The 26,438-nt window shown below is 41.8% G+C and overlaps 1 protein-coding gene across 7 annotated transcripts in view; it reads right to left on the bottom strand.

The window, feature by feature from the left end:
• Window positions 1–3,032: 3,032 nt before the first annotated feature.
• Window positions 3,033–26,438, bottom strand: part of ALKBH8 (alkB homolog 8, tRNA methyltransferase) — a 45,435-nt gene continuing 22,029 nt past the window's right edge. For 5 of the 7 annotated variants that reach the window (XM_015852227.3, XM_085555864.1, XM_032442176.2 and 2 more), the window contains 5 exons: window positions 18,896–19,002; window positions 13,779–13,933; window positions 12,762–13,027; window positions 5,083–5,232; window positions 3,033–3,713 (listed from right to left, as the gene is read on the bottom strand). In XM_015852227.3, the coding sequence (XP_015707713.2) occupies window positions 3,144–3,713; window positions 5,083–5,232; window positions 12,762–13,027; window positions 13,779–13,933; window positions 18,896–19,002 (1,248 nt within the window). In that variant the 3' untranslated portion in view covers window positions 3,033–3,143. Of the gene's footprint in view, window positions 3,714–4,445; window positions 4,588–5,082; window positions 5,233–11,739; window positions 12,164–12,761; window positions 13,028–13,778; window positions 13,934–18,895; window positions 19,003–26,438 lie in introns of those variants that run through there. The other 2 variants (XM_085555881.1, XM_085555890.1) reach the window with 2 other exon arrangements.

Here is a 26,438-nt window from a genome sequence, read left to right as displayed (position 1 = left end):
GTCAGCCCTCTCAGTCAAAAGCCAGCAGTGAAACATACGTTTGAGTCTCATTTGTATGCATGAAGCACATGCTTGTTTTTGTATTTATATGGACTACAGGGTTCAGCACATTGGAAAGTTCTGTATTCTTAGCTCTGCCAAGAGGAGGAGGTGAGTAATCCTGGCGTAAGGACAGGACATCGCTATGTCCCAAGGCATGAAGAAAGGCGATATCTCAAAAGAACAAACACTGAAAGTCAGGAAAATCAGAAAAGTGAGTAGAGGAAGGGAGATTGTTTCAACAAGGATAAAAACAAGTCCCAAATCAGATTTGGAGCATGAAAACCAGCCTGGCTCCTCCTTCAAAAGCAAAACTCGGAACTCAAGTGTTCCATGGATGTTTAAGGGAGACACACGCCAAGATAAGAGGACAGAATAAGAAAGGGCATCAAACATGGTTCCTCCCTGCTGGTATTTTTCACACTGCCCAAACTAGCCACCTTTTAGGATAAAAAGTAATGCGTTTCCTTTGAGCTGCATGGATTACTTCAGGAACCAGTAATACAGGACCTTCCATGGAAGAAGTTTCTTAATGGTAATCAGCACTGTCAAAAAAGCATCTTTGTTCTGCATTCAGGTCAAACGCCCATGAAAGTTGTGGAACTTCCATCTTGGAAAAGTTTTTGATGTTGGTTGGACAAAGCCCTGAGAGCACCTTGCTCTAACCTGGGAATTAATCCTGGTCTGAACAGGAAATTGGACTGCATGGCTTCCAAATATACCTTTTATATGATCCTATGACTGACCTTTAGGCACCTCATAACACCGCCCATCAGCCATTGGCACTGCTCTGCTATTTTTACCTTCTGCCTTCCCAGCTGCAAAGGTTTGATTCCTGTCTCAGAGCTTCTACCCCCATCTCCTTTTCATCCTCTCTCCCCCCTTTGTCACACTGTACTGGGCAAGAAGAGCCTGCTAACACATGTTCAGCGTTGCTGTTCACACTCTGACCAAAACCTTGATCCCTTTCAATCTCTGACTTTTCAAGCATGAAGATAAAGTGCCCATTGCACTTAGCCCAGGTTGGAAAGGGAGGAGGAGCAAAGTACAGCATAGCCTGCAACAAACCAGCCATTCCTTCTTTCTGGCCCATAAGCTAGTGACATTCAGAAAGCACACCCTACAGCAACCTGGTGCAGCAGCAGCCTGAAGAATACTAAGAAACGATATACAGCCACATGCGTAGGTCCAAACCCAAGCAGGTATCCGAGCTATTTCATTTTGGCAATGCTCTCCAAGCAACACCTGCCCTTTCTGTTTATTTTATCCCCGCATAGTCGGAAAGTGAGCAAACATCCCTCTCAGCCAACAGACAGAGCAGAGACAGAAGCATCACATGAATAATCACCGTGTTTCTGTTCATCAGTCTGCACACACACCAGCACTGCAGTCTTGACCATGGGGCACTGCACTGACCCTGCTGAGCTCAGAGAAGCACAGCTCCCCATGCAATTCCCTTCAGGTCTTCCACCATTCTCATTGCTTAATCATCACACTGAAGCACCACAGACCCCTCATGTATATGCCCTTTATTTCTGCTAGTTCTGAAATATGATGAGCTCTTTCTCTTAGGTTCTTTATTTCACTGCTGCTCCAGAGTCCAAAAGTGCTTTCTGAGGCCTTTCACTTGGCCACCTCTGACAGACTGAAAAACAGAGCTGGTCCAAGGACGCATAACCCATAGCAGGTTGTTCTGTTAGTAAGGATGTATCATATCTACATTCCTTGCAACAGGGAAATGGGGAAGAGAACTGGCCCTATTCAGCCTAGAGACACTCATCTGGACCCGTCACACATTTGGGGTAGCCAGCAGGGAGAGGGAGGTGATTGTCCCCCTCTACTCAGCTCCTGTGAGGCCCATCTGCAGTACTGCATCCTACTGCCCCCGTCACAGACATAGATTGATGTAGATAACTGTGACATATGCACATGCAGGATAAATAGCGCTGTCTGCTCAGGAGGACCTTTATTTTCAACATGAACTGCTGCTGGCTTCTGTCTGCATCAGCGTTGGGCTACCACTGTGTCTGTCAAACCCTCACTGAAGCACTGCCCTGTTGAACAAGTCGGAGACACCTGAGACAAAATGAACTGCTCTCAGCACCAGACATACTGTTTCTGTACATCTCAAAGCATTCTGAGAATATAAATTGAGAGAAAAGACCTTGACCTAAATATCTGCATCTCTTGTGCAGATTAACTGCTTTGTCTGCAGAGAGCAGGCTGATGTCTGCAGGATTAAAGAGTGACCTAGACAGGGCTCTGAGCACCTGATAGAGCTGTAGGTGTCTCTGCTTGTGGCAAGGGAGTTAGACTGGATGGTCTCAGGACAGGTCTGTGGGGGTCCATGGAAAAGCACTCAGCTGGGGGAATCTCTGCTTCCTGAAAAAGAAGGAAAGGGAGGCAGGCAAAGTAACACATCTGAGACTTCCACTGCTACTGCTCAGTAAAGACTGGAGTGTTCTGTCAGAACAACCATTTGGAAACAGGTTCCAAAGTAGATTTTGATGTGACAGAGAACTGACATAAACTTATCAAGAATTCTTACATGTGTGAGCTCAGCCCCCTGTGGCTCTGCTGAGACACATACCAAGTTGTAACGCCCTGTGAAGGCCCGTGCTCCTGCCATGGCACATCATCACTTTCCAGAAGCACATCTTGCCTCATGATGCCAGGACCCGCACACACCACTCCTACACAGAAGCTGACCGCACAGGTTACCAAGGAGCAAGGAACACTCCTCCTGCATGAGCTCACTAGTCATTCTGCAGACACATCAATGCGATGCTTACAGCTATGTGCCATGTGCTGAATATAAGCAAACCAACTCCCAGGCATTAACAGGAGGGGTCATCTGCCTTGGATGTGCCTCTGCGTCCATGTGGCTCAAACAGAAGAAATCAGTGTAAGGAACAAGCCCAATGCCATGCCTCAATAAACAATTAAACCAAGAGTTTAGTCATTATTTTGCTAGCACAGGCATTCAGCATTCATTACTGTTAATAAACAATCTTTTATTCTGATATTTGAAAAGACTCAATAGCTACAGTCTGTATTAAAAGTACTTCCACAAAAGAGAAAGGTAATGGAGGAAGTATCATGGTCTACAGCTTTTCTAGAACCACGCACCAATTTCCCTGATCATAGTAACTCTTCAGAATCCTCACACAGTCCAAGGATCCGCATGCTGCTTCCAGTTCTCCTTCACGGAACACGTGGTAATAGCGGTGGAAAACAGGGCTGAGTTCCTGCGATTCCTTACAGCCAGCTGGAGATGACACTTTGTCAACACTTGCCCCTTTCTTTTTGTTGCCACCTTTCAGGTGCCAGGGAACCAGCATATCCTGAGAGTGAAAGGAGGTTCGGTTGGTGTGAACAGGAAGCCTGGAGTCTGCTACTGGCTTTGCAGCACAGCCTTTGTCCTCTGAGTCATCAAGGAGTCGGTCACAACATGCTGAGCCTTGGATGCTGCTATCAGGCTTTTCATCATCAAGCAGTCTCTGGGACGTGCCAGTATTGCTTTCCTCCTCCTTGTCCTTGCTGCCATGTTTCTCCTTAAGATATTTAGACTTCTGGTTTTTGTATTCTTGCTCCATTGCCCAGACATAAATGAGTGCCGTTCCACCAGGCTTTAGAAGCCTGGCTAGTTCACGGATAGCTGCCAGCCTTCTTTCCTATAAAGAAAAAGCAGAAGTGGGAAGCTGGTATACAGATAGACAGAAAAGACAGGAGAGCGGACCTGGCAGCACCATCCCTGACATATAATAAAGGTCGGAGAAATTTTTTCTCCTGGGCAATATCTCTTTCTGCCTGGCATGTACGAGCACACAGTGCTATACTCCTCCAATGACCAAGCAGTGGGAAATAATTCATAATGTAGGCCACAATACACAAAGGAAGCCATTTTCCTGAACGCAGTTCTCTTGCCTTTTGGAAACAGTGCTGTGCTGACCAGGATTTCCTGGACATTTCAGCCCAGTTGGAAATGATGGTCTATCAATAAAGTTGATTGAGATCTTCATCTCTTTGAAAGGGTAGATAAAAGCAGGACAAGGGGAAATGGTTTTAAGTTGAAGGAGGGAAGATTTAGGTTAGATGTCATGGGATAGTTCTTTACTATGAGAGTGGTGATGTGCTGGAATGGGATGCCCAGAGAGGCTGTGGATGCCCCATTCCTGGAGGTGTTCAAGGCCAGGTTGGACGGGGCCCTGGGCAGCCTGGTCTAGTATTAAATGTAAAGGTCGGCAGCCCTGCCAGGGGTTGGAGCTCGATGATCCTTGAGGTCTCTGTCAACTCAAGCCATTCTACAATTCTATGATGATCTAAAATTCTAGATTTAAATATAGTTTGCAGTTGAATAAGTTAAATTCACAGCTTCAACACAGATTCTATAATTACCCCAATGAAGATGTGCCAGCCTTCTCCAAAACAAGTCTGCTTCCTATTTTTCATGATGCATTTGGAAACATTCACTTCATTTCTGTAGGGTGACTCTAGGGTATCATGGTTCCATGGTCTAGCAGCTTGTTACAGCTGCACGGCTCCTGCCTGAAGCTCAGACAGCACAAAGATACAGGGAGCAAATGAGCAGTGTCCCCATTCTCTACAGGATTAATCCACAGAACTAAAACTATGAGATCTGTTCAATATCTGAGCCTGGAAATGATGCATTTCCTGAATCTCAAAGCAAAGCCCACTTTCTCCAGAGTCATTAATTGTAAGCAGAACAAAAGGAAACACAAACACCTAGAAGATTAAAGTGCCAGGAAGAGCAAGTGTACCCAATGGGGAGAAGGAGAATGCAAAGAGAATGTCTCAGAGGTAGAGCAGTCCAACAGTTTAGTTCTGCTCTGACAACTGCTTAATACCAAACACACCCCTTTGATTTTCACTTCATATTGCTGTTCTGTTTTGTTCCCGTGATCCCAATCCACTGAGTTATTTTGCTGGGTTTTTTTGTTGTTGTTGTTCAGTTTTAAATAATATTAGTAGCTCTGCAGAGCAATGCAAGAGCACAGCGGTGCACAGAGATGGGCGACTTACTGCTGTTGAGAAATGGTGGATGACAGCAATAGAGATGCAGGCATCACAAGAACCGCTCCGGATCGGCACTGACAGGGCATCACAGACAAAAGCCTGGGAATGTTTTTCTCCACAAATATCCACAAGGTTTTTGCTGCGATCACAGCCAATCTGTAACAGAAAGTGTTCCATTAAGCTTCTCATAAGAAGGATAATTACAAGACTGAAAAATGATTTTCACTTGATGCTTCCAGTAATAGAGTCATCACAGTCTCCTACCAAGGTAACACATGCTAGTTCAAAAGAAAACCAAGAGCAAGAATAAAAAATAGCCTCAGTGAGAGAAATTTATGAGTCCTGGATATCGACAAAAAGAAGATAAAAATGTTCACTTAAAAGCAAAAGAAGCAGATCGGCTGCTTGCTCATCACTGCACCTCAGTTTGGAATCAAGATAGGACAGAACAGCTCTCAGCATAACATTTGTCAGAACAGGCTCCAATGGTATCTTTAGACCAGAAAACAGCGAACAAAGAGGTGACCAAATCCAACCCTGGTATTTTCAATTCCTTTCAGCTGCCACCATTAACACAAGGACATCTTAAGCAAATACTGAAATAAAAAATGCTGAATCTACAAGAATAAATGCCGAAGTGGTGACTCTGAAGTATGTCACACAACCTCACGTTCTGTCATTTCAGCCTAGGTAAGGAAGCACTGAGGTACATTCCTTTTCTACCTCAGCACCAAAACACACAGAAGTTTAAGTTCTCATATTCAGCACAGTGCAATTTTCCAAGTTCCTGTACAGTCCAAATGATTTCTAGCGTCTGGATAGGGAGCTAGGAGATCTGGTTTAGGGGTTTCCTGTAGGTATGGTAAAGGGAGGACGGTTGGACTAGATGATCTTATAGGTCCTTTCCAACCCTGTGATTCTATGATTCTATGATCTCCAGAAACCATCCTGAAACACGGCATGAAATGTTTTTTTCCCCCTTTACCCAGCGTCAAAGAAGGTAAGAAAAAGCATCTAGAAAAAGAACCTTTATTTACACTCCTGCAAAGAAACAATAAATCCAAACGGATTAAGACCCTTCCCTAGGGATAAATGGAGTGATGCATACACCACCCTCATTTTTACGTCTGCCAAGCACATACAATATTCAAACCAAAAACCTGTTACAAAATCATATATCAAACTCAGCTTGCATGAGAACATTAGATTTATTTTTGTTTTCAATGATCAGCAACAAACAGATAACCAAGAGCAGAGTCAGATTCCTAAGTAATTATTGCTGACAGTGTTTATCTTATTTCATGCAGGAAGAATACTAAACCATCCCTGATGCCAGCAGTACAGCAGGCTGCTCCAATTCATCAGTTCAGCAGAGACGACAGGATTGCCAAAATTAAAAATCTCTTTTGGAGCAATTGATAAAAATAAACACATTTTCCATTACATCACCCAATTAATTGTGTTAGTTAAAATTCTTTTAGCTTTCCATCCACCACCACAGCTTTGAAGAAAACCAGGATTCCGTTCCAGCCAGATTTCCTGAAAGCTTCCAAGTGAGCTTTACATGAAGAGAATTCCAGAGACTTCGGACCCTTTGGGGAAAGTTCTTTACTAGGAGAGTGGTGAGGTCCTGGAACAGGCTGCTGAGGGAGGCTGTGGATGCCCCATACCTGGAGCTGTTCAAGGCCAGGTTGGATGGGGCCCTGGGCAACCTGATCTAGTAATTGTGGAAGTTTGGTGGCCCTGCCAGGCAGGGGGGTTGGAGCTTCATGATCCTTGAGGTCCCTTCCAACCCGGGTCATTCTGTGATTCTGTGACCCCAACTTTGGGTCCAAAGTAAATGAAATTGTTGTGAAAATACCAAGCTGAGAACCCAGGATAACTTTCCCCAAAACCAACACTATGTGTATGTACATATTGTTCTGACAATTAGCACTAAACAGACCTGAGAAGATCAATCCCAGTAGCACCTTCTTCCCATTTATTTCTTGGCCTCATCTCAGGGTTTACTGAAGCACAGAGTGAACAAAAGAGGGACTTCTTGTTTACTTGGAAGTAAACATAAATCCCATCATTTCACTGGATACCAACTGAAGTATCTTTAAATTACTCTCATCACAGAATGAATTTAGCTGACAACCTGCACGCTGGAGATTCCACACCTCATTACCAGCACCCTTCACCACTTCTGCAATTGAGACATTTGAACGCAGTATTTATTAAAAGTCAAAGGACCCAATTTGATGCTGGCTGAAAGAGAAGGAAGAAGAGTACTTGCAACTTTCATAAGCTTTCCCAGAAATAATTGCTTGGGCCCTATGCTTGTGTAGTAAGAACAGGTTGGACAGTGAAATTTAATCCTCCCCTCCAAAAATGACCTTGAAAAGGACTACAGTGTATGTTAATGAAATTCAATGAACTGCAAACAAGAACAAAGGCACAACTGCTAGAATGTGAATTCCTCATTTGCATCTAAATTATATCAAATAATTACGAAGTCAGGCTTACTTGTAATGTCATACTTGATGAAGTGAATCTACATCCAAAGCAAAAAGATTCCATTTTGCAAGGGAAATTGAGACCTTGAAACGGACCAGTGTGAATGCACAGCTGCTCTTAGATAGGTGCATACAGCATACCTTTACGTTGGCTTTGATATGAACATTGTAATAGGTGCAGCATGCGTATGCATAAACTCTGAATGTGTGGAGTCATCCCAAATCTGCCTGGTGCTGGAGCTAAGCAAACTTAGCATCCTTACTGGAATTATCTTTGCATGATATTTTAAAAGAATGATAATCACTGTATTTCCACATTTGGTAGCTTACAAGAAACACACATCCATTCAAAACCAGTTATGTACTGGTTTCAGCCTCTTAGAAAACAAGAAGCTGGCAACAAGCAGCTAATTTCAGAGGTGCAGTGCCAGCTTACAGGAGGAAACCAAGACTATCTATGATTTTTATGAACACATAAAGTATGTGTCAGAACAAGAGCCATGTCTCCTTAGAATACATCTTCAGCAAGAGACAGAAACCTCAAACTCAACTCCTCCCAATTCTGTTTTCTAATTCCGAAGCACGAGTGAAGCTTTGATGTGATGATGCTGCGTTCACAGGAAACAGTTCAAAGAAATGCTTTTATGTAGTTTTACTTTTTCTCTCTCCAATCAAACACGTAATCAAGCCATTAAAAACAATTCTCAAAATGTAACAATAATGCTTTAATTTTCACCAGTTCATATGGCTGATGTTGATGTTTACCATAGGGTACAGTCTGAGTTCTCTTCTAGAATAGCATAGAAAGGTAGAGGAATTAGCTCAGTGTCCAAAATGAGGAGGATCTTAACCTAGAACACTCCTTGGTGAGTTGAGCTTTAAACATTTTAAAGGTTTCATATTACTTCTTATCCCTCGAGTCTTCTCTATCTTTACATAAACCTATTTGCTGAGTTTTCCAAATCCAACTCATTGCTTCAGCCACCCAATTTCTTATTTATCTCACACAGCACAGCTGACTGTTCAGCTGAATCCACCTTTTAGCCAGTCCACCTCTCAGCAAGTTGCTTTGAATCTTTTAGCATCTCCCCAGAAGAAGGGATTTGGGGCACTAATTTTCATTATATCTGGATGGGATACACTACCTGCATCCAACTCTTGTTTTTAAGCCAAGAAATGTGTTATCAGCAAAGCCTCAGATAAATTAAAGAAGTATCAAAAAATTCTAAGACAAAAGGGAACAGGAAAGAGAAAAAGAGAAGTAACACCTGTGAGTTCTATGAATTTCCAGGAGTTTTGTATTGGGCTTCTTAGAATGAGATAACAGAAGCAAAGATCCCATCCTGGCCTTCAGCTGGACTTCATCTACGCCATTTCATCCAGGAGGAGTTAAACTAGATTTTATAAATCTACTTAATGCAGTAGCATGTAATTGATCATTAGGGGAAAAGAACACTAGACAAATAGCTTGCTTTGTAATGGTACTGCAGATCCTGCAGGCTTAAATAAAGATAGGTAAAGACAGGTCAGCATTGCCCACCATTATGTATTTTCTTTCTACGTTATCTCATTATTACTAAACTCCATCTGGCTGAATTAGCTCATTTGAGTATCTGTAAACCTGACCGGTGCAGCACATTAGAAAGTGATAAAGGAAAGTACATCTAATTCTGAAATCCAACCACCAAATGGAATGATATGGCTCCCTGGAGAATCACTGCAGCTATAATTAATGGCGTCAGAGCCTCAAGGAACCCAATTACATTCCAACACACACACATGAAGAAAAAAAAGACACCAGCACAAACACTGCAAGACAAATCTCTCTGCTCCAGTTGGTCTGCCTGGCCTTTACTATTCTTTTCACGTAGTGTTTTGTTTCTCCATTCCATACAGTCAGGGTGCCTTCTGAGCTCTCTTCAGACCCACATCTCCCACCATTTTAACAATTCCTATTCACTGAGGAAAAAGGGCAGGAAAGGTTCCTCTGCTTCACCCTTTGACTGCTAAAATATCCTGTGATCTAGCTCCAAGTACACCTTTGCCAGTTGGTTTTGCCCCCTCCTGGTTTTATTTACTGCTAAGTCCTTTGGATAGGAACCTGCCCTCAAGCAGCATGGATCCAGTATAGCCATTTTATTCAACATTAATGCAGATCTTCACCATTCCTCCTCCCCAAACCCTGGCAAAATACAGTTTAGGACAGTAAAGCAGAGAAGGAAAAAAAAAAGATATGAATGTCTATATTAAAACAAACCACAGGGCTCCTCTATTGCCATCATTTTTCTTCCTAGCATAACTACTCTGGTGAGTAGTCACTTCTCTCAATACAAAGACAAATATCTACTCAATGCTTTTTTCAGTTGCTACTACATTTCTTACCAGCGTATCCATTCAATTAGAAGTGTAAACCAGAAAACTGAAAGGCTTCAGTGTCCTTCAGTCACACCTCAGCCCCACACAGGGATGCCCCTATAGGGATCTGCACATCATCACACCTGCCCAGACACTGGAAACCTTAAAGACAGATCTATGGCTCATAAAAATGGATAAGATACACTGCAATGATGTCAACAGGCTCTGGAATGAAACCCTTGTGGTGCTTATGTGTGGGAGAGGCTGAAATACTGCATTCTATAGAATAAAAACCCTGTTTATAGATATGGATGTTGAGCTTGATAACACTGAAATACAAACTGTCAAAGTGATTCCTCTAAATGAAGTTGGATGGGGAGGGAACTGCATAAAAAGCCCCATCCTACCAACCACATAACCCCGCAGACATTTCTCTTTGGTACTCTTTTCAACAGTTAAAAAAGCTGGGAGTGACAGAGAAGAAAAGTAATCTGAGATAACTGGACTCAGACTCTTTCTCCAGTCTTTCCCTAACTACATCAGACATGGATTCTATCACTCTTGGACGTTCTTAATCTCACTTTCTGTTGTCAATAAATTGCCATCCCTTGGCTGTGTCACAATAATGCAGCCATTACAGAACTGTCATTTTCACTGAACGTAACTGTATTCATCACATCTCATCTAAAGAACCTGAGGTAAATATGACAGTGCGGGGCACAGTGGAGATATTTTCAGAGAGAGTATGGAGATTATAACATAAGGAAGTACCTTAACTTATACCCACCATTACAGCTACACCTTGAATGCTATCTATAAACACAGACTAACCTCTGTAGCACATTACTTGCTCTTGGGTCCCTCTACCTAGTTTTCAACATTTCTGAGTCAAAACACAGCAAGCTACATGGCTGTGCTAACAGAGCTCTCCCCAAACACTTATTTCATAACTCTTATTTCACACCATTGCTTTTTGCCTCTTTGCTAACAGGGCTCAGGCTCCCATGCACCAAGCACCAAAACTTAGCAAGCCACACCAGTGCTGTGAAGGAAAGGCTGAAACTCAGTAAGCTTCTGCCTGACCTTTATGCCCCAAGTCAAGAGGAGAAAATGTGGGGGGAAACTGACTCCTGGTTCATAAAGGCATTAGCCCAGTAATGCATCTAATACATAAAGTATACCGTGTATCTCCTCACCCTCAACTCCACACCCAGCCCACAGCAAAGGAACAACAGAATGAAAGTTTCCAGATTCTGATTTTCAACTGTTTCAAAGTCACCTTTAAAAGCCTCCTCTCTTTTCACACTTCAGATTCCTGCAGGTACACATGAAACTAGTTAACTCCCGCAGTAACTAAAGGGAAGGGCTGGAACTCCTTTAACTGCCAGGATACGCACCTTACCCTTGATTAACTGCGGGCTACAGAGAACACGCAGGTCCTGGGAATTTCTGAATACAGCATCTTGAAGAGATTTCACAACAAAAGCCCACCACAGGCCGATACAATAGCAATTTACCAAATTAATATGAGGACTAAATGACCTACATAAAGCCCTGGAAAAGTTTTTTCTTCTCTAGTTAAGTTTACTGATTTTTCTTGCAGTCAGGAGTGAAAGACTGAAATGTATGAAACATAAACAATTATTTTCAGCCTACAGCAGCCAGGCACAAACACATCTAGTTATAAATCAGTAGATTTTTTCCTAGCTTATAATGGAGTAATGGAAATTAATGTACTACAAACACGGACAGGGCTGTAAATAACAACTTATGCTTTATAGCCGTATAAAAATAGCAGGATAGAAACTTGTTTCTCTGATGTAACAGACAAACAAGTCTGACTTTTATTATTAATAATGAATGCTTTGACTTACAAGAGATCCATCAGGCTTGAAAAATTCTAAGTGCTTCATAGTACAAACATTAAAGAATCACAATTCTGGAACCGGCGAGAGCACAACACACACCTCTCCAATATTTATTTTGGGCAAAAAGAATAAAAACTTCGATGTTGCAAAAAGGCTCTGAAATATTTGCAATAAATAAATAAATAAATAAATACACATTTGCTTATATACATTTATATATGTATATGCATATATATATATATTTTCTTTGTATTTGTATGTCCTTCATGTCCCCATTATTGGAAGGGAGGTAAGTAAAAGTAGGCGAAGTCACAGACTGTGAGACAGGAAAGGTGATGACAACACATGAAGAATGACATCAGGACTCTGGAAAAGCGAGGAAAATGAGTGAGAAAAGTTTGAAATCTGAGCTGAAGTAGAGAATCCAGCAGGAATTTCATTGGCATATTTATGTGGCCTATGCACAGATCCAGGTGGGGAAGCCAGACACTGTTGTTCACAAATAAGCCATGCCACCAGGCCAAATGGAACTGAACAGAATGTGTACAAAGCAGCACTGCCCATGGTGATTTCAGCAACCTGTATATTTCCCACCCATCAGCCAAATTACACACTTGTTGGAAAAACTCAAACTGCCCCACTCTTTTCCCTTTTAAGAACCTTACTCTGCAACACCAGCAAAAAAGTCAAAAGGATCCCTTACAATTATTCCATCCACTGCACCCATTACTACTTTTTCTATTAATATAATCTGAATTGCAAAGCAAAAATGGCTTTGAGAAAAAGGTTACCACACGCAGCAAATCCATGTGGAAGCCTAACATAACTGGTAACTCACCTTCGATCAGGCAACAGCTTCCTGCTCTTGGCCCTTTTCCCACAACAGAAGCTCCAACATCCCACAACTGTGAGACACAATAAGAACTGGTACTGCTGAAAACAAATGACAGTAGCTACTACTTACCATGTACAAATCCTTGTTGATGCCTAGATATTTCCCGTTACCGCAACCAACATCAGCAACTATTGACCCTTCAGGCAGTGACCTGAGAAACTCTACAACTCGGGGCCATGGGCTGTGCCTGGTGCTGCTGAAGTGCGTGGCAATCTCTTCATACACCTTGTGTACATATTCCTGCTCCAGCTCTGAGGCCTCCAACTCACTGTGAGGAAATGATGGTTCTGCTCGTCTTTGCTGTCCTTTCTGGCTGTCACAGACAGATGGGTAAACTAGATGCAGCAACAGATACACAAACAAGAAAAAAACGTTAGCAAAGTCATTCTATTCTGAATAAAGATTTTAAGCAAAAGAAAGCAAAAAGTAAAATACTGAAATGCAACAAATGCTTAATTCCCTTCTTTACCTTTCAAAAACTGAAACGTGGATCAAACTGCAGATGTATTTGATGATTATATAACAATCAATCTTACTACGTGTACTGGAGGCTGTCTGTAAGTGATTGGGACAGGTCCATTCTCAGGACACAAATGGATTTCATTTCCACACAACTACTGAGCCATCTATCAACTATCACCTGTCCTAAGATTCTATCACTGCAGATAAGCATGGCTCTATTACTGCAGATCTGATTGCTTTTCCTTCCCTCACACACTCATCTTCACAAAACTGTAGTTCTCTTCTAGGGAAAAATCACCAGAATTGATGAGAACCCAAAGAATAGTTCTACTTCTACTATAGTTGATTATTCCAGCACTTGAGGTGCCAGTAAAATCCAAGATTCCAGATTAATTGCCTGACTCGGGCGTTACACAAACGTCTTGCTACCCTGAGAAACTCCAGCAGCCGTGTGGATGCTATCAATTCAAGCCATACAGTACAGTGAACCATGAACCGTTTACAAATAGCTACTAGGACTGCCAAAACTAACTAAAATGGCAAACTACTTTGCTCAAAAAATGCTTGCACACCAATGATACAGAAATAACCATTTTGACCAGAAATGCACCTCAAGACACTTACTGCAGCTACAAGAGCTTCTCTTCACTTTCCTAAATGTAAACGACGTCCTTGTTTCCCTTCGTTTTAGTGTTAAATCTCTAACATCAGCAGTGATTGTTCCAACCTTCTGTCCAAGTTCAGATGCTTGAATGACGTCATATTTTCTGGGTGTAATCCTAAAACAAAATAACATAAAATCAAAGATTAATTTAATTTGCATCAGAAAAAAAAACAACCATTCATCTTCACAAGAAGGCAATTCTTAGACACTGACAAGTGTGATTACAACACACTATTTAATGTACTTCTGCTTCTGCTTCCAGGTTATGTTTTAAAGAAAAGAGCTACTGACACATAAACTAATGATGTTAATTAACGTGTTATTTAATTGAAAGGAATTACATTTTCTTTCTCTTCCTTTCTTTCCCTTGGTAAGTGTGATTATTTCGTTAGGATTTTATCTGAAATACGCTTCTTAAAGAAAAAATACGTTACTAAAAATGGTGGCTACAGATTTAAGAGTATTGACTAGCTCTAAACTTGCAGATTGAAGTTTTTTCTTACAAGCAAGTCTCTTCAATTAACTCTGCTTTACAACACAATTGCTTTTCTGTTTATTGACTAGAGAAGATACAAAGACTGGAGCACATCACAGATCTGCAAAAATGCTCTTCAGTATCTTTACTGATGACCTGGATGAGGGCACTGAGTGCACCCTCAATAAGTTTGTAGATGACACCAAGTTGGCTGGGAGTGTTGATCTGCCTGGGGGTAGGGAGACCCTTCAGAGGGACCTGGACAGGCTGAATAGCTGGGCTGAAGCCAATGAGATGAAGTTCAACAAGACCAAATGCCGGGTCCTGCACTTTGCCCACAACAACCCCAGGCAGCACTGCAGGCTTGGGGCAAAGTGGCTGGAGGATTGTGTGGAGGAATCAGACCTGGGGTTTCTGATTGATGCTCGGCTGAACATGAGCCGACAGTGTGCCCGGGTGGCCACGAAGGCCAATGGCATCCTGGCTTGCATTAGAAACAGTGTTACCAGCAGGAACAGGGAAGTGATTGTCCCCCTGTACTCAGCTCTGGTGAGGCTGCACCTCGAGTACTGTGTCCAGGTTTGGGCCCCTCACTGCAAGAAAGACACTGAAGCCCTCTTGCATGCTCAAAGAAGGGCAACAAAGCTGGTGGGAGATGGAGCACAGGCCTTATGAGGAACGGCTGAAAGAGCTGGGATTGTTCAGCCTGGAGAAGAGGAGATTCAGGGGAGACCTTATTGCTCTCTATAACCACCTGAACGGAGGTTGCTGTGAGCTGGGGGTCAGCCTCTTCTCTCATGTAACTGATGACAGGACTAGAGGGAACGGCTTCAAGCTGTGCCAGGGGAGGTTCAGGCTGGATGTTAGGAAATGCTACTCCTTTGAAAGAGTGGTCAGGCAGTGGAATGGGCCGCCCAGGGAGGTGGTGGAGTCACCAGCCCTGGAGGTGTTGAGGGACATGGTTTAGTGAGAACTGTTGGTGATGGGTGGATGGTTGGACTGGGTGATCTTGTAGGTCTTTTTTCCAACCTCGATGATTCGGTGATTCTGTGGATCTCTCACAAACTTGACAAGAGCAAAATGTGCAAATAAAACAGGAAACTCAGTACAAGAGAAGAGATAGAGCTGCACCCACATGTGGTTTCCTATCACTCGCACATGGGACAAAGTAGACACTCTTGGAACAAAATAGAAACTCTTCAGGGAAATAGTTCAGCACTTCAAAGCTGTTACTGTCACACTAAAACACTTCCTGAGCTCAGTTTTCAAGCAGTCTAATGCAGAAATTTCCTCAAGAAAAAAAAAAGCCATCTCTAAGGAATAGTCGTCCCAGTGAAGCCTCTTCAGAGCTGCTGACTTCAAAGTACTTGATTCCCAGCAGGACAAACTCTCAGTATAAAAGTGACTTCTATATTAGTTAGCTGAGCTTAACCTGTAAAAAAAGATGCTATGATTCTAACCCTCATAGGTTGAGGTAAAGGGGGAGGAAAAAAAAGTCTCTTACATCTTTTAATAAAGCAGAGCCATCAGTCACAATCCTTATTCATACTGAAACTTTTCTGCAGGTTACACAAAACTGCAGAGCAGTGCCTGTACTTAACCAAGCAAAAGAATGATCTGAATGATGAGAAGGCAGCCATGCCAGTACTTGTTATTTGTCATCCCTTATGTCAGAGAAGTTGGTCTTCAATCCAACCATAGAGAAAGACTGTGGGTCCCTCCTGTTTGAAGGTCATAAAGCAGCACATTCATTGTCTGTGTAGATCTTGTACAAAGAAGACAGCGCAGCCTCAGGTATAAAAATTGCCTTAAGGCAGCTATGGGGGTCTAATAAAGAACTGCCCTACCCAGCTAATGAAACAATGATTAAATAATCAGTTAAGTACGGTCAAGTTTCCGTTGACATCTGAACTTCAAGCCCAAAGTTTGCAGATTTTTTCATTGGCTTTACTGTTTATGTAAAGCATATTTGTACTTGCAGCAATAGGCTGTGCGTGCTGGGCACTAATGTTTTCAGACACAGCCTTTTTCCAGGTTCCACACTTTCAACCCATGTGATTCTCCTTTTGTCCATGCCACATGAAAGCTCAGCCTTTTATCTAGTGTTCTAGTGTATCTCAGCGTCAAAAACAAAACGCTGCCCATCATCTTGGTCTTATTGTTACAGCATTAGGAACAGTGTTTTTCCATCCAAAAATAAAACTCATCAACTATGAAATCATAGTTTTATTTTCACCTATGAGACATAAAAAGCACATATCCTTTGGTTGACTCAATGATTTCTTAACCTTATGTTTCCTTCAGATACACGCTATCAGAAAGGATAGAATGAAAATGCTTTTCATACTTGGTTAACAGGGATAAAATGAAGCCCCTAATCCTTTTTGTATCCAAAAATATACAACTAAAGCATTTCCAGAATTACCCCAAAAATGAACCTTCTGCTCTTTAATTTGACATCTGAGAACAGAAAAAAAGACATCACAAATGATCTTAAAACCATTCTGATGCAAGTCAATTAACGACACTTCCTTGCTGGTTGACCAGTCTTACTTATTGCAATGGCATGTTTCACTAACATAAAGAAAAGGTTGCTCTTTACTGGCAAGCTCTGCAATCCTACTGTTATCTCTGTTCTCCTTAGCTACAGAAGATGTCCATTTACCAACAAGGTACAACAGTGAAGATGTGATCTGAGGAATACCTGATGTTGCAATAACAGGTGCTTAAGAGTTAAAGAATATAATCGGAAAAAAGATAAAAGGAAAACAAATAAGTATTTCCTACTCTGAAATACTGAGATTCCAATACTAATTTACCCTAGTTGAGTATATTGACCAACTACTGCTTCTAAACACATTTCCCATACAGAAAAGCTATTATTAGGAAAAGCAAACAAGCAGAGGGGATGGGAATACATGGGTAGGAAGACTTGAGATCTTCATTACAAACCTAGCTTGCATCCTTGGTTTTCAAAACACAATCATCATTGAAGGTAAAAGTGAATTAAGTACTGATCTCAGTCTAGTTCTTAACAGGCAGGTATCCACCCCAAACCGCATAGGTTGGCAGTCACTGCAAGTGGAACGTGTGCATTATCTGTCCCACTCCCACAGGTTTGGCTGTTGGGGTGCATGGCCAGCTTGGGAACAGCAGAGCTAGTGGTCCTGGAGAAAGGTCTTGTGAAGCAAACCAGAGGCCTCAACCAGGGCTATCCCTCTTCCCTCAGGAGCTGCTTTTAAGTAGAGGCTGTCCTGCTGCACCATGCCCAAGCCACAGCCCAGATGTGTCACAGCTGTCTGTGCACGGCCATAGTCCTGTTGATCCAGGACTGGACCCCTGGCTGATGTCCCCATGTGGCCTCAGCCTGCCCCACAAAATGGCCTGGGCCAACTGGACAGGTCACAGCTGGAGTCAACCTGATTGCTCCCCTGCACTATTCCAGGCCAGCAAGGTCACTTATGTAAAAACTGAACACTGTTCTCAGAGTTGTCGATGCCTTCCAGAAAAGGCAGACAGTATTTGACAGAATTGAGTAAGAAGCTTATAATGCTGAGATCCATCTCTAGTCTTGTATACTGAAAAACAAAGGACTTCATTGCCCAGAATGATGCAAATCAGGAAGACCCAGCTGCTTTTTACAATGATTTAATGAGCAACTACACAGGTGGCATAAGTGCTCTACAAAAATGAACAATATACAGGCCATTGGGGAGTTCACATTCACTCTTCTTCGCTATAAAAAATAACCAGTAGAACTAGAAGGCAGAAGATTTGCCAATAAAAGGATTTGGTCTTTAATGTATAAGATGTAATTAGTCTCTCCCATTTCCTGCTGTAACCAGTGATCCTCCTTGGATTGAACAAAGGAAGAAACATTTACCGTGGGCATTTCTGTGCAATAGGAAGGTTTACATGTTCTTCTGAAGTAAACTACTGTCACTCAAACCTTGCCAAGTTCTTAGCCGTTTTGACTTTAGCATTCCTATTGTAAGTACTTCCCTGTGGTGCATGATTCGAGAATCTTATTTAGACTGTACAATAAGCAAAGCCTCAAGACACATTTCAAGAAATCTCTTCCCCAGGATCCCAAATCTGTTTCACTACAAAGCAGCCTTATCAGTAGTTGACATGGTGCTAAAGCAACAGGAAGAAGCCCAGGAAGACTCACTCCCCTTTGTGACACTAAAGCCTTCTATACAGGGGAAGTCACCCTCCTAAACCAACCCTTCTTCAAAGGCTTTGGCATATGTGATACAACGGGAAAAACTGTGGGCTGAAAGGGGGAAAAAGAAATGAAGCTAATTCCAGTACAATCAACTCCTTGCACCTTAGAGGACTTTCACACTGAAAAGTGAAAGGGACTTCTGTGTGAAACAACTTGTAAGAGCTGCAGCTCAGGAACTGACAACCAGCTTCCTAAAGTCCCCAGTTTTCCTATGCAATCTGAGCAGCGTCTGGACAAGGAGGGAATTTGTCTAATTATCTCAAAACCTCATTGATTTCTTCCAGAGTCAGTTTCAACACAGAATACTGTTGACAAAGCAAATAAACAACATATATTCTCATTCATTATGAGTAGACAGAAGCTCTTACACATACCCATGTGTCCACAAGTATCTGGATTCACCAGTCATCACCAATAAGCTGCATCGAGGCAGCAGAACTGCCACTGTGTGGCCATCAGGGTGTTTGAAATCCATCACAATCTAAAAAGAAAAAAAAATACCAATCACCAATGAGCATGACTTACAGAGCATCACATATTAGCAAGGCATTCTCACGTCCTACCTCTGTGTGTTAATAAAGATAATGCCACAAAACAGCTGTGTATTTCCTAGGGAAGCAAAAGCCTTTATGTCTTTATCCTGCCTCTTCCTTTCAGCAGTGTTCAAAAATCTGAGACAACCACAAAACCTGTATATATAAACACATTAATACATATACACGCATTTTTAATATTATAAATAATTAAAATACTAAACTGGTTCATTTTATTTTTGCAGTAATAGTCTCCTTCAAAAGAACATGGGAGCACTGTTAAATCCATGTACCTGTGATATAGGAAGGGATGATGATCTCTCAACTAAATGCAACTATGTAAATAGGGCTCATTTATTATAACTCAAGCAGCTCCTAGTTAGACATCTGGGCTTAGGCACTCAACTACTGCCTTTTTGTGAGGTTTACACAGAGAGACAAGCATCTCCACAGGGTGATTCATCCTACTCTGTGACACAGTTAAGTGATGTGGGATGAAATGCTTATCCATTCACAGAAGAGTGAGCTGAGACAGTTAACTCAGAGTGGATGCATAACATTTCAATAACCAGTACTAGGAGAGAGAAATCATTTCTAACCTGCCCAGATTCTTAGAGGTTTGCAGCACAAGGAGCCTCCCAAGATCCTGACTAACATGCCAACTACCAGAGCAGCCTTTTCTCATTTGCCACCTGGCCTCGAACTGCAGCAATATATTGAGGTAATGCTCTCAGCTTCAATTCAATTTCACAGCCCAGATGGCAGTGCTATATTTTGCTTCTGCTTGGGCTACTAATGTTATCCTTTTACATCTCCCAAACAAGAAAAATTCTTTCTGTCGAAAATAAGGATCAGACTCTTTAAGAAAGCCAAATGGCTGAAGGAAGACATAGCAAGAAAAAAGGAAAGAAAGCAAAGTGGTCAAAAATCATTTAAGTTGTGGTGGTTCCAACTACACTGGAAAACAAGCACCATGGAAGTGGCAGCATCTGACTGCAACCTACTTGCTAAGTACGTAATTTAAAAGCAGACTTACTACCTTTACCAGATCGAAACAAATTAAGTTGTGCTGCTTCTGCATACAGATGCATTTAACACAGAAAACAATGGTGCAATGATCATTAATTCAGCACAAAAACAATGCTGTTGTACCATCTACCTTACAGCAAGAGCTTTTACTCTTGTTGATCTGCCTAAATTTAAGGAAGGAAATGTACGTGTCAAACAGTGGGACACAAAATGGAAGAGCTATAGGGGAGAACAGGAATGCAGCCTACCCATGAGCTCCATCCAATTAACGATTATGTAAAACTTAAATCGCAACATCAATAAATAAAAGGCAGCCACTTCCTAATATATTCCTTTCTATGCACGTTGTAATTTCTTCCAGGCATCCTCAAAAGAGCATAAGATGAGGAAGGAGAAAAAACAGTGGCTAAACAGATCTGATGAGGAACCCATGACACAAAGCACGGCTAAGCACGAGCCTCTGTAAGAAGCAGCAGCTGTCTGGCAAGGTAAAGAAACCAGTGGATGACTAAACTAGAATAGCAAGTAAAGCAAAAGTAAGATAGGGAAAAAAAAACAAACTGATGAGCAAAGTGGCTGGATAAAATTCATGAAATGATATGTGAGGCTCTTCTGCCTCCTGTCCCACTGCTGTTGAGGGCTGGGCGTGAGAGGTAAGAGACTGAGTTCTTCAGAAACAGGGAAGCACAAACTGATAATGAGACAGTCCAAATTCCTTCCTGGAGGCCCTCTGTTCCTCCTTCTAGGTCAACAGCAGCAACAAAGCCCAGTTCTTGCAGGTAACATTCAGAAACTATACTTCCTCTAGGAGCTGATTCCCAGTTCTGTGAGGTCTCCTACACTTCCACTTCTCATGTCTCTCCAGGTTATGGGAGGAAACCTTGCCCTCCTTCATATCTCCACATGCCAAGTTGGAGACCCTGCTTAAAGAAGCAGAAAATATTTCTTCCAACTCTGTAAAGCTCCCACTGTGCCTCTGCAGAATACTGTGCATCCAAACCAGCAGAGGTTCAGTGTGTCCCATAACAGAGAACATGTTCGAAATGACAGGCAAAAAAATAGTCCCTCACAACTGAATTTTCAAGTAGAAGTCGCAGAAAAACAGATAGTAAAAGAAATAGTAGGAAAAAAAGTGTTCTCTTGGTTCAACATTGGCTATGATAAGCCAACAAGAAATAGGTGAAATGAATTTCTATTGATGCAGAATTTCAGGTTGAAGAACAGGAAGTTACATACTGTACATAGTATCTGGCAAGCCTAGTCCTCATCAGCAGAGTCCAGCTCTGTCCCTGCTCCTTTTCTGTAAAAGAAAAGTTTGTATTCTTATCTCACACTGCATGGCTGCTCCCCTTCTAAACAAATGACACCCTTCTAACAAGCAGCAATGACTTGGGGACAAAATATAAATAAAGGATTAATTTACTTGCAAATGAGCAATGGCATTAAGTAATTAGCAGGAATGGGAAGAATCAAAAATCGAGATTCAAAACTGACTTTTGGTTATGAAGCAGACAGAGATCCTTAGCTGGACAGTATTAAAATTCACAGCTTCCTATTAACAACAAATTAGACACTGCAATTCAGACAAATAATCACATTTAAGGAGCCTACTATGAACATTTGAATAAAACTAACGTGATTTCTACATTAATGTTTCATTTCTTTATCTAAAATACCTGCACCCAAAGGCTTAAAACTGAGCAAAAGTACTTCTTTATTTTTTTTGTCCGTGGTACAGTAGAGAACATTTAACCCAGACGGGTACGTAAGGAACTGTTCTTATCTCTGAAAAGCCCGTTATTGACTGAAGTAGATAATATTCCCCCACTCCTATATCTTTATCCGGGCAGAACATCCTAAATTGTCACTGTCACACACACATAAAAGATTAACACATTCAGTCCGCTCTTTAATTTACTAAGGATTCACAATCAATAAAGCAACTGCCACTGCTGAATCAATCTGCTTCATGACAGCTCTGCTCCACAGCACTTATTTCCAATTACTTTTTTTTTTCCCTAAAAACTTATTGTCTCTTTTCTCTTAGGTGGCAGAGTCAATAAAGATCAAATTTCCAGCTCAGCTCACAGTGCATCACTCAGGATTCAAAAATAAAAATAGCTGATGCTTTGATCTCACATAACTTTTACCTTTTTCCTTTGTACTGCTGAAGAAGTCTCTCTCTCTCTCTCTCTCTATATATATATACACCAAACACTTGAAAGAAATACAAACAGCAAACAATACCTACTTATAGATTTAAATATCTTGTCATGAGGCCTTCTGACAAGGGAGCAAGTGACACAGCAAACAGCTTTCAAGAGGGGCTGAACAACAAAGCAAAGCGACACCCGCATCATAAACATTGCTCCCCTGGCATAAAATACAGCTAAGTGCCAAAAAATGGAATAGAATTCAGCATAAAAACGTAAGAGAAGAAAGTGTGATTTTCTTAACTTCTGTGGGAATAAGAAGTGTGCACTAGTCTGCACTGCCTTTCATTGCAGAAGCACTGCACATCAGGGAAGTGCAGGAGGGATATGTATGACTGGTCTATCAAGTAATAACCCAAAAGCACAACAAATAATGTAATGCAGCTATAAGGACAATGTCAATAAGGATTTCACTGCTGTGGTACTATTTCTCTAAGCTTCACCACTAATGCAGTTTATATCTGATGATAAAAGACTGCCTTAGAAGAAACATACTCTAAAACTCGAAAAAGTAGACTTGAAAGAAGTACAATCCAGAATGTATTTCAAGTCTCTGACATTATTTACTCATTTTTCAGAGAGAAAAGTCACATTATCAGCCTACATAGCAGTTACTGCACATGTAAAGCAGCTGAGGAATACCTACCGCAGAGGCAGCTGTGTGGCCTTAAGTCCACACACAGAGCTTGAACAACAGTAGGGCTCCATGTGAGGCTGAGGGGTTGCTGACTGTCATGGAACTGAGGCATTCAATATTATCCTTCAGAGCACCTTTCATTGCAAAAACTATATTAACATCCAAAATTTGGAACTTAGGAGTATTCTGAACTTTGAGGGGAAGAGAATGGATTAACTTTCCCAAACAGTCCGTATTTTAGGGTATTTATCTTACATAACCTGATATTTATATCCTATATCATGGTCTCCAGTCATATTCTAGAAAATGAGTACAATAATGATGACTTGATGAAATACTTCAGTACTGCTTACTTCGAAAGTCTCCAACACATGCACCAGGCCTCATCCATCAGATCTAAGCCAAAGCATAACACCTGGCATTAAGCTTGCTTATCTCTTTAGGCACTACTCTTTAGACATTTAATATATTATTTCTTTCTTAAAAAATCATATTCAATCTTCTATGCGTGTAATGCATTACTATCTTGCTGTTCTGTGTTTAGTTACTTCAAAGTACTTAAAATTATCTTATAATCAAGAAGGAGACCAACTTTCTACATGGTCTGATAGTGGTAGGACAAGGAGGAAGGTTTTAAACTAGAATAGGGAAAAAATAGATAAGATAGTAGGAGAAAATTCTTTACTCAGAGGGCAACGAGGCCCTGGCACAGATGTCCAGAGAGCTGTGGATTCCACATTCCTGGAGGTGTTCAAGGCCAGGTTGGATGGAGCCCTGGGTGGTCTGATCTGTTGGGTGGCAACCAGCCCATGGCAGGTGATTGGAACAGGGCAGACTTTAAGGTCCCTTCCAATTCAAGCCACTCTACGATCTATATTATTTCTTCCTCTTAATTTTAAGTATACATATCCTAGAGCTCCATTACTTCAAAAAACAAAGAGTACTTCATTCATTTTCTCTCTGAGGCCTTATCTTGCTATTAACTTTCCTGATAAATACAAGGACATTGTATCCACTGAGCAAGATACCAGTACCACTCCTAGCACTCCTATCTATGTCCACTTCCTAGAAGTACTTGATGTTGGGATGGATGGAAACCTGGTCTAGCAAGAAATGCACCTCAGGAGGGTTGAACTACATGATCTTTAACGGCCCTTTCCAATCCAAACTGTTTCATGATTTTATGCCACTAACTGCATGATCAAAGCTCTCCTGATGCCAGTATTCTGATTACAGATCCAAGCAGTGCTCATAAAGAAGAAAACATGCAATTTCCATGCTAATTCCTGTTGGATACAGGTTATTCCACCTCTCTGCAGGCCTTGTCACGGCTAGCTGGAATATATACCACTCTCCTTTTGTACACAGGGATGGATCTCTTGAGGTTCACTAACTACAAGTTATTGGAAGTTTTTCACCTACTATGACACAGATTAGAAGAGCTGAAATATGCCATTAACTTCTGTGCTTTATCCCATCACCAGACACTGCCACTGGAGAATGCCTGCTGAGCTGAACTTCAGACATTTTGTGCACACCTGTATTTCTAAATAAAAGATAGTTAGAGACAATTCCCAGAACAGAGATTAAATGAACCACACTGTCTCACATCCACACTGCTTAGAGTTATGCCCTGACATACGACCATTATTTAGTGCTTAGTGTTTGAAGCATTAGGAGAACTGTGTTACAACTCACCAGGCTGGAATTTTATAGCACAGAAAAGGGAAGGTGACATTTTCCCTAGGAGACAGTACAAGTGAGAGAAACTAGGGTGTGAAGTGCACCAGCTGACAGGGATCAAACTTAGTTGTATCCACTCTGCCTTTTATGGATAGTCCTCATATGAACTAAAGCCAAAACCATACTTTGACGAGGTCTTGGAAAGACTTAGCTGATCAAAGAGTGAGCAGGGAGCAAACCAGCAATGCAGTATGGTGGACAATCAGTAGCTCAATGCTTGGATTCATGTGACACCCTTCATATATGGCTAAGCATGCTCCTTCTACCCTTGGCTAAAACACCTGATCATTTGAGGATCTCTGTTTCCTTAATGTGTAACATGAGTATAATACATTTGCCCCACCTTCTGGAAACATATTGGAAGAACTCAGGTGTATTTCCAAAATGGCACAAAATAGCCGGCATGAAGGTGTCACAATCATTTAAGTATGACAGTAGCAGGAAAAACCGTTCAAATCTTGAAGTTAAATCAGAATCAAACTAACTTACTGATTTATTAGCATGTAAATATGAAGCAACCAGCAAGCCACTACACTTTGGTCAACAGTAGTGCCAAAATAACAGTCAAACACCACCACTGGAGGCCTAAAACATGTTAATAGTAATAGTAATAGTCTCGTGCGGGTTGGAAGGGACCTTAGAGATCATCGAGTCCAACTCCCGGGATTCGAGCCTCTGTGTAGCAGAGCGGCACTTCTACCACTTGCGCCACAGGGGGGATTCAAACCCCAGGCCCTGGTGTTGCAATGCGGCATTCCTACCACTTGAGCCACCAGGGCACACAAAACAATGCGCGCCCCCCATGGAGATGCCGGGGATCGAACCCGGGTCCTCTCACATGCAAAGCATCTGCGTTGCATGCGCGCTCTACCACTGCGCTACACCTCCGGCGCTTTACGGCTCGGCCATTTCCCCGCCCATTGGCTGCGAGCTACAGCGGAGCTCCGCCCCCACGCCGATAGCCCCGCCCCCTTCCTTCCACACCGCTCATTGGCTGATCCGAAAGCTTCGAACCCAGGATCTCCTGCTTACTAGACAGGCGCTTTAACAACTGAGCCACGGCGAAGTGACGAAGTAATAAATACAAACATTTCAAAATAGCCTTCATAACTAATCCCCCAAAGCTCTACTCTCCCACTGTGTTCACTTGGGTGCACCCCTGAGGCCGCATGGGCTCCCAGACCTTATCGCTCTCCTGCCCATGGGGCTACCCCCACACACACACCAGTGACAAAAACCCCACCAAGATCACATGCAGGCACTCCAGGTGTGGGTCCCACTGCAGCACCCTGTTCTGCCACCCTACCAGCTGGATGCCAGTCCCACAAGGTGTCCAGAAACGAAATGTACTAAAGCACAAAAATCTGGACGTGAATTCACAAAAATGGCCTAAATACATAAACAAGTCGTATATAATAATACACATATATGTATATTATTATAATACATAAATCATTCTGCAGACAAAAGCATAGAATTGGAAAAAAAAAACCATAATGAAACTTGTCTTCACGGCAAATGATGTCTCGTAGGGTCATAAAGTATAATTCAAAACACAGCATGTTAATGAATGGTTCCTTTAAAATAATTCAACAACAAAAATTTGCTTTATAAATTCACACAATTGCTGTGTTTTCTTACATAAAAGAGATAAGAAGAAGATTCTGAGGTAATGTTATTGTGGCCTTCCAGTACTTAAAGGAGGCCCACAAGAAAGATAGCAGAACATTATTTTACCAGGGTGTTTAGCAATGGGACAAGG

This window comes from Coturnix japonica, chromosome 1 (genome assembly GCF_054131305.1).
Source record: "Coturnix japonica strain WE chromosome 1, WE-NBRP24, whole genome shotgun sequence".
Taxonomy (NCBI): Eukaryota; Metazoa; Chordata; class Aves; order Galliformes; family Phasianidae; genus Coturnix; species Coturnix japonica.
This window is presented reverse-complemented; position numbering and strand designations above follow the sequence as displayed.